General features: G+C 55.6%; 1 protein-coding gene across 1 annotated transcript; it reads right to left on the minus strand.

Annotated features, from left to right (window-relative positions):
• Nucleotides 1-7,052: 7,052 nt before the first annotated feature.
• Nucleotides 7,053-7,803, minus strand: LOC139833438 (uncharacterized). The gene has a single exon (XM_071823731.1). It carries the CDS (start codon nt 7,545-7,547, stop codon nt 7,275-7,277), a length of 273 nt encoding a protein of 90 aa, XP_071679832.1. The 5' UTR covers nt 7,548-7,803; the 3' UTR covers nt 7,053-7,274.
• Between the last annotated feature and the right edge of the window lie 1,603 nt (nt 7,804-9,406).

The raw sequence follows: 9,406 nt of genomic DNA on the forward strand, positions 1-9,406 counted from the left end.
GCAATCGATGCTTTCCTCTTTGAAGGACCATTCTTTTACTTTTATGTTGAGTCAGTTCACCTATCTCTCTCCACCTCAAGAAGCAAACACTTGTGTGAACTGTGCATTGATTCCTACATACTTGCATATTGCACTTGTTATATTACTTTACATTGACAATATCCATGAGATATACATGTTATAAGTTGAAAGCAACCGCTGAAACTTAATCTTCCTTTGTGTTGCTTCAATACCTTTACTATGAAACTATTGCTTTATGAGTTAACTCTTATGCAAGACTTATTGATGCTTGTCTTGAAGTACTATTCATGAAAAGTCTTTGCTTTATGATTCAATTGTTTACTCATGTCATTTACCATTGTTTCAAATCGATGCATTCATTACATGTGCTTACAATAGTATTGATCAAGATTATGTTGGTAGCATTGTCACTAAGAAATTATCTTTGTTATCGTTTACCTACTCGGGACGAGTAGGAACTAAGCTTGGGGATGCTTGATACGTCTCAAACGTATCTATAATTTCTTATGTTCCATGCTACTTTTATGATGATACTCACATGTTTTATACACATTATATGTCATTATTATGCATTTTCCGGCACTAACCTATTAACGAGATGCCGAAGAGCCAGTTGTTGTTTTCTGCTGTTTTTGGTTTCAGAAATCCTAGTAAGGAAATATTCTCGGAATTGGACGAAATCAACGCCCAGGGGCCTATTTTTCCACGAAGCTTCCAGAAGTCCGAGGGAGAGACGAAGTGGGGCCACGGGGCGCCGACACAATAAGGCGGCGCGGCCAAGGGGGGCCCGCGCCGCCCTAGTGTGTGGCCCCCTGTCAGGCCTCCGACTCCGCCCTTCCGCCTACTTAAAGCCTTCGTCGCGAAACCCCCAGTACCGAGAGCCACGATACGGAAAACCTTCCAGAGACGCCGCCACCGCCAATCCCATCTCGGGGGATTCAGGAGATCGCCTCCGGCACCCTGCCGGAGAGGGGAATCATCTCCCGGAGGACTCTACACCGCCATGGTCGCCTCCGGATTGATGTGTGAGTAGTTCACCTCTGGACTATGGGTCCATAGCAGTAGCTAGATGGTTGTCTTCTCCCCATTGTGCTTCATTGTCTGATCTTGTGAGCTACCTATCATGATCAAGATCATCTATCTGTAAAGCTACATGTGCGTTTGTTGGGATCCGATGGATAGAGAATACTATGTTATGTTGATTATCAATCTATTGTCATATGTGTTGTTTATGATCTTGCATGCTCTCCGTTATTAGTAGAGGCTCTGGCCAAGTTTTTACTCTTAACTCCAAGAGGGAGTATTTATGCTCGATAGTGGGTTCATGCCTCCATTAAATCTGGGACAGTGACAGAAAGTTCTAAGGTTGTGGATGTGCTGTTGCCACTAGGGATAAAACATTGATGCTATGTCCGAGGATGTAGTTATTGATTACATTACGCACCATACTTAATGCAATTGTCTGTTGTTTGCAACTTAATACTGGAAGGGGTTCGGATGATAACCTGAAAGTGGACTTTTTAGGCATAGATGCATACTGGATAGCGGTCTATGTACTTTGTCGTAATGCCCAATTGAATCTCACAATACTCATCATGTCATGTATGTGCATTGTCATGCCCTCTCTATTTGTCAATTGCCCAACTGTAATTTGTTTACCCAATATGCTATTTCTTATGGGAGAGACACCTCTAGTGAACTGTGGACCCCGATCCATTCTTTTACATCAAATACAATCTACTGCAATACTTGTTTTACTGTTCTCTGCAAACAATCATCATCCACACTATACATCTAATCCTTTGTTACAGCAAGCCGGTGAGATTGACAACCTCACTGTTTCGTTGGGGCAAAGTACTTTGGTTGTGTTGTGCAGGTTCCACGTTGGCGCCGGAATCCCTGATGTTGCGCCGCACTACATCTCGCCACCATCAACCTTCAACGTGCTTCTTGGCTCCTACTGGTTCGATAAACCTTGGTTTCTTACTGAGGGAAAACTTGGCGCTGTACACATCATACCTTCCTCTTGGGGTTCCCAACATCACAAGGAAGCTAGTACGCCCACATTAACTGTGCGCAAGCACTTTGCGGCCTCCTGGGCACAGCCTGCGGCCCTCCACTGGCCTGTTATGCGGCCCAGGCCTGGCTCACCACGCCCGCTCGACCCTACGCCGTCGGATGGGATCCGACGGTTACGCACCGAAAACGGTCGCATAAAAGGGGTTCGGTTCGGGTTGAACCCTAACCCTAGCCTCCATTTTCCCCGCACCGGCTCTCTGTCTCTCTCTTTTGGCGGCGGCGCCGACCGGCAGCTTCTCGCGAGCGCGTGCCCGGCAGCTCGCCAGCGACGGGCAGAGCTCGTAGCCCCTTCCCCTTTGTCCTTTGCAACCTCTCTGGCGACTGGGAGACAGCCCATCGCGCTCGCGCGCAGCAGGTGGCCGGGGAACGAGCCCCTCCCCTTTCTTTTCTATTCCCCATTTTATTTTCTCTTCATCCTCCCACCTAAAAACCACGACGAGTTCATGGCGGCGAAAAGCGGACGCGGCGGCGCCCCCTTGCCCCTCTTGCCGGCGGCGCATGCACCCGAGGGTGGGTGCATTGCCGTCAAGCGGCGCAGAGGCGGTGCTGTTTGGCCGGCAGCAGCAGCAGGTTTCGATTTCTTTGCTGGCGTTCCGAGGCTCTGCCCGGTGAGCTTTCTTTCCCCTCTTTGTTTGGGTAGGTTTAGGGTTTCTAGTTCATCCTATGTACCCGAAAAACAGAAGAAAAACAAACCAGAAACCCTTGCAGATCTAGGGTTTCGGGGATGCACTAGGGTTTACCTTTTGCTTTCTTTTCTACCCGTAAAAACACGAGATCTACACACTAGCACTCTCTCTGATACCAATGTTTAATCTCTAAGATTAACTAGAAGTAGATCAACGTCTGTAGTACTATCTCTCTAAAAGATATGTTCATGTACTGTGAGAGGGAGAGAGAGATACTGCGAATGATGTGATGTTTATCTTCTCCTGTGGAGGTGGATCCCGTCGACGCAGGCATGGTGGCGGCGGCGGGTGGGGAAGTGGTGGTGGCGGATCTTCCCGTCGGCACTGCACTAAGCCTAATCGGTGGGTCGTCTGGTGGGGCGAGTGGCAGCTCAGGGCAACCTCGTACCGAGTGCCACCGGCCGCCACCACTCTATATAGTGCAGGAGACAGGGGCCCACCAACCGGTGAACGGTTGGGCACCTCCGATCAAGACGCGGTTAAAGGGCACGTCGAGCCGTTGGGCTCGAACATGGTGGAGATCAACCTAACAATCATGTGTGTAATGACGAGACTAAAGCCGGTACGAACACTTTACCAGCACAACCGCGAACACGACACCTGCATTATTGATCATCAAAGCCCACTTGGACTTGGTTTGTGGGCGTCCATTCTGGATTTGTTTGTGTTCATCGAGGCTTGCGGCTTGCCTACTCACTCACCAAAAAGAATTGAGCTCTGCAAAACATGGGTTCCGAGTGATACCAATGCTCAGAGGAATAGCCTCCGGATGATGCTTAGTCCAGAAGCTCGCTTCCTACCACTTCAAGAGGAACTAGCTGGATGGTTCAGGAGGGAAGTCCTCCATCCTAAAGGAGAACACCATTACGAGGACTTAGAACTTTATATGCGTTAAATTATGTATGGAAACTTGGTCAAAATTGTATATGGTCATCCGATGATATTGAATATATATTCCTCTTGAATTCTTTTTGGTTCTAATTTCAAATTTGTTTGAAATTGTACATTCATATGCATGTATGTAGTACCGTAGAATATGTGAAACTCCTTCAAAATTAAAATAAAGCAGAAAAGAAATAAAACAATACAAATTAAACAGAAAACAGGTTTAGGGGGGGCAGGTTTAGGGGGGCTAAAACCCTAAACCTGCGGGCGGCCTTTAGTCGCGGTTGGCCAGAAGAACCGCGACTAAAGGTCCTCCGCCCCGACGGCCGCCTGGCGCCCACGTGGACGGGCCTTTAGTCGCGGTTCTGAAGCAAGTTCTGAAGCAACCGCGACTAAAGTGGGGGGCCTTTAGTCGCGCTTATTTGGTCGCGGTTGCGCAACCACGACTAATGGCAGTTGCGAACCGCGACCAAAGGCCCTTTTTCCACCAGTGACTAGGAACCGCATGAAGGGAGAAGTGAAAGGAAGCACAAGCATCTGGGATTTAGAGACATCGGAAAATATACCATCACTACTCCATGAATCTAGTGTCGTGTCTTAGCACCATCGTGTCCACTGAATCAACGAGGCATGCCACCTTGTATTTTTTTTTTTGATTGTAACTACGGCGGCGTGAGCCAGCCTGAACATATATTCAGCCAAGTTGCCTATGAAGCTTTGCAGCCTCTACAAGATGTGTCGTTGCCTATTCGACGGTACCTCGGAGGAGGGATCCTCACGAGGGGGAGAAGAAGTAGGGGCCATAGGGCGGAGAGCACTCGGGACGGTGGTACGCGATTTACCCAGCTTCGGAACACCTGCTCGATGACAGGGCCTACTGCTGCTTGTCTGGTATTATCTGGGCGCTTTCGCGTTGTTACAATGAGTTGTTCTGGACGTGAACGTGGACTTGCCTCTAAGGCTCCCAGGATCCGGCTTATAAAGGCGCACGGATCTAGGGTTTACATGGAGAGTCCTAGCCGGATTACAGGTCGCCTAACTACGGTACAATGTCTTGCCGTGTACGTCAAGGATCTGCCTTCCTCCCTACGTCGTACTGGATCCGGGTTCCATATGGGCCTCCAAGGATCCGAGTTACACATGGACCTTCACGGATCCGACTTCCTCCGATGGTCGGTTGGGATCCGGCTTCCCTATCCTGGGCTGGACTTCATCCTTTAGGATCAACAGCAACTGGGCCGCCCGACGGGCCACATGCCACATCACCATCTATGGGCCACCCGGGCTTGCCGGATCTAGGCACTGTCGATGGTACACCCATGAAGTATATCCACAACAAGATGGGTTCAAATGAACCAGAGTACACGGAGGTTACGAGGGAGAAGAAGAAATGAAAAAACGCACACCACCAACACACAAGACTAAGGAGAGAAAAACAAAGTGGCCACCCCTCAACCTGGGGATGGTTGACCGATGAGAATTCTCATCGCGACCCAGACACATCAATCGCGAGGAAGAGCCCCAAGGACATGAAGGAGGGACAACCCAGCTCGAGGACTCGCCGGAGTAGTCGAACGGCCTTGGTCCGCCGAGACCCAGCACCGGCACTGCACCATCGACGTAATCGAAGGGCAGCGCGCATCCGAGACCACACTACGCACCGACACCACCTGTGTCGAGGGTGTGGCCGAAAGGTCGCGCGCGGCCGAGACGACGCCACGGCGCCTGTGTGCCACCGGCTGAAGTCGAAGGGCATCGAAGGCAGAGACACCCATAGATTACTCACGCATGGAGAACCCACCGCGCGCCAAAGAACCCCACCAAGAACCCGACACCGGAGCCAAGCAACCGGCAAGAAGATGCCACCACCACTACTGCCACGGCTCACCTCGCAACGGAGAGGAGACCGCACCCATGGCCGCCATCTGCATCACCATGGGGCACACCAGCACAGACGGAAGCAGCGTCCTCTGAAACTGATGGCAAGACAGAGGGGCTCCACACCCAACCACGACGGCTTCCCGCGTGGGAAGCGCGTCACCACCATGGCCGCCACTGCGGAACCATGGCACTTGTCAGCCCCAGTGGCGAACAGCTGCAGGCTGATGGCTGAGAAAGAGGCGACGACCCTCGCAGCCACGCCACTGGCCAGAAACCGGCACATCGCAAGCAGGCACACGCCGCCCGACACCACGCCGGCCAGCGGGCCTAGGGGATGGTGCCACACTGCCACCGAGGCAGGCAACGACAACCACCGCCACAGAGAAGCCGAACCGGAAGGCCGAGACGCCACCCACCATGGGCCCGCCTGGCCCGCGGCAGGCCTAGCTCTGGCCTGAACTGAAGCGCCGCCCTGCAGCCGCTCCCTCCGCCGACGCCCGCCGCCAAGAGCCGCCAAAGCGCCGCCCGGAGGCCACCTTGCCCGCCAGGAAGCAGAAGCTTCACTGCGCCGCCGTGAGTCCGATCACAAGTGGCCGACACCCCGCAAGCAGCCTCGCCGCCGCCCAACACCACGCCGGCCAGCGAGGAGGCCAACTCACGTCCGCTGCCGCCGAGACGGACGAACGTCGGAGCCTGGGGGGCCGTCGCCCTGCCACCAACGCAGGAGACGGCAACCACCGCAGCAGCGAGATTCGGCGCAGCCAAACCCCGGAAGCAGCCGGACGCCACCGTCGCGAGCGCCCAAAGCAGCACCTCGAGGCCCTCCACGCGGCGCACAGCCCCCTGCAGCTCCGCCGCCGGTGGCCGCCACCGCGCCGCCACCGCGCCGCCACGCCCACGCTAGCGCGCCGCCGCCGCTCGAGGCCGGCCGCCCGCGCCGCCACCACCCGTAGCGGGGAGAAAGGGGCCCGCCGCCGCCGACGCCGACCGGGGTTTGCCCGCCAGCGCGCCCCGGCGGCGGCGAGGAGGGGGGGGGGGGGGAGGAGGTGGGGGGCGAGTGGCGGCGCTAGGGTTTCCCCCCGGTCGCTCGCGGGAGCGACGCGGCATGCCACCTTGTATCAACGAGCTGTCTTAAGAATCATCTGCACGAGAGATTTGAACAGGATTTGAGCGTGTTTCTCTCATCAGAGGAGAATGAGGTTGAATTCTTCCGAGTAGTTTAGACAAAACAACAAACGATCAAGTCTGTAATTCTGAGCTCCTCACCACGCTAGCACAAGAAGAATTGAGGGTGTAACGACGAGGCCAAAGCCGACGCAAACACTTCACCAGCACACCCGCGAACACGACACCCGCATTATTGATCATCCAAGCCCACTTGGACTTGGCTTGGGGGCATCCATTGTGGATTTGTTTGCCTTCATCGAGGCTTGCCCACTCACTCAGCCAAAAAGATTGAGCTCCACAAGCAAAACAAAGGCAGAAGCAATCATGCCGCCGGAACTAATGTTGACGCGAAGTCCATTAGCTTATACAAATTAAAGAAAAGAATTGGTTACACTTATACAGGTAACACCGGTATAATCTGTACAACCTGTGGTCGCAGTTAAAAACACAAGTCAACAAACAACCAAAGAAGACGCCTTTTTTTCCCGGCGAAAGGAGTTCAAAAGAATCGTCCCACGGCATGCATGATCACGGTAGCAACTCGCGATTTGTTCCCTAGCGCCAGACGATGGTCTCGAAGCAGTCGATCCCGTCGAACTCCGGCGCGAACCGCGGCCGCCTTGTCTCCTGCGACTGCGCTTTCCCCTTTCTGCCCAGCTGCTGCTGCTCTGCCTCCGCCGTCTGACCGGCCTGCTGCCCCGCCTGGGCGTCCTGCAGCTTCACGCCCCGCCACGACAGCCGGGCCCAGCTGCCGCCGGTGGCGTTGGAGCCGGGGGTGACGTCGGCCGGCGAGGCGCTGAGGATGGAGAAGGCCAGCACCTTGTCCATGACCGACTGATTCCTCTCCAACAACTGCGGTGTAGCCGACGCTTTCTTGCACGCTCACTGAGTTTGCTTGCTTCGAAGAATCGATTGCTTTGGTTTCTTGCTTGGATTGGTGATGAAGGGAGAGAGAGAGAAGGGAGCCCGGGTTATATACGGCGAATCATGAAGGGGAAAGGAAGGTTTGGGCATGGCGGTTCCGTGCGCTGGAGGAGTCCAGAATATTCGTGGACGCGCGCGGAGGAGAGCCGAGACAGGAACGGAACCAGCGAGCGAGCGAGGTCGTGACGCACGCGGTGGCGTGCAAGTTACTCCTCGCGGTTTCGCGTGGCGCGCGTTTTCGTGCTCTTTTCTGTGCTGCCTTGTTTGGCCGGGTGAATCTGGGTCCGTGCGTATGTGGTGAGCAACTTAAAAAAAAAAATCTGGGTCCGTGCGCAGCCGTTTGCGTCGGTCCTTTTGGTCGAAATCGACCGCGCGTCCGTTTGCGTTGGGGGTGCTTCAGCGGCACGACGCATTTTTTAGGACGAATCATTGTTTTTAAACATGAAACATAATTTACATACTTAAAACATTAAAAAAAACCTAAACGCCTACTGCTGCTCATCGTTGCAGTGCTACTCCTCGTCGCTGTCGACCACGATGAGCTCCGGTATGGCCCACAGCCAGTAGCCAGCCGGGGAGCGTACGCCGGGCGCACCGCCGGTGCTCGAGGTTGAGGAGGCTGCGGCGGTGGAGGCGCCCAGGGCTGCGGCTGTGGCGGCGGTTGAGGCGCCCAGACATAAGGCTGTGGCGGCGGTGGAGGAGGCGCCCAGGGATAAGGCTGTGGCGGCGGTGGAGGAGGCGCCGCCGACTCCAGGAGCGCCTGTCGAAGTGCTTCATCCGCCGACAGGCCCGGCGGCATGACGGCGGTGGCGTAGCGGGGCAGCGGCGGCTGCACAGGCGCGTCGTACTCGGAGACGAGGATGGCGACCTTCGCCATCTCGTCGTCCGTCATGTTCTCCGGGAAGTCGAAGTTCCGGCCCTCCGCCATGGCCTACTGCCATTCGTGGAAGACGACAGCGACGTAGTCGTCGCTGTCGTCCTTCACCTCCTCGCTATGGTACGCGAGCGCCTCGACGTAGTCGTCGTCCTCGCGGTCGTCGGCGTCGTTGTGCTGCGTCTGCTGACGTCCCGTCGGCGCCTGCTGTCGACGAGCCGGCGGTGCAGGGCCGAAGGGATAATCCCTGTCGCCCATGAAGCCTGCCCTTCGTCTCCTGTCCGTCTCCGTGGACAGGTACGTACGCCAAAGCTCCGAGTCAATGGCGTACGCCGGATCGGCGCGGAGGTCCGCAGGCAGATACCGCCTCCTTCGGCGGATCTCCGCGGTTCGATCAAGCTCACGCGCAGGTACTGGAGGGGTGAGCACCCGGCGGCAGCTGAGCCGCCAGCCGCCAGGCAGCTGTACGCTGAACCAGGCGTCGTCGCACGACATCCATTTGCCGTGCATGAGCCTCCCCACCGTGACGGGGAGCGGGATCTTCTTGGTGCCGCTGCCGGAGGCCTCGAAGTTGTTTTTCTTCCCCATGGCGCTGCAGCGGTGGTGGTGCGAGTGGAGGTGTGGTGTGGGCGAAGAAGCGACGCGGCCGGTGGACTTTTAAGGGCGGCCGCGCGCGGGATACGATGCCATTGAAGGCGGCGCAGAAGCCCAGTCGCCGCCCGCCAGTGCGCGCGCAGAACAGGCAGCGGCGCCATTGATGGCGAAGACTGCGTCGCAGACGCGGAAGCGCTGACCGCCGAAGCGGTGCCCTCGGTGCAGACTCGCTGCCAGGCGGGCCTGGTAAAGACGCGAGCGGACACTTTGCGTGTCCGCGCAGCGTCCGTAGAGA

The sequence above is a fragment of the Lolium perenne genome, chromosome 7 (genome assembly GCF_019359855.2).
Source record: "Lolium perenne isolate Kyuss_39 chromosome 7, Kyuss_2.0, whole genome shotgun sequence".
NCBI lineage: Eukaryota > Viridiplantae > Streptophyta > Magnoliopsida > Poales > Poaceae > Lolium > Lolium perenne.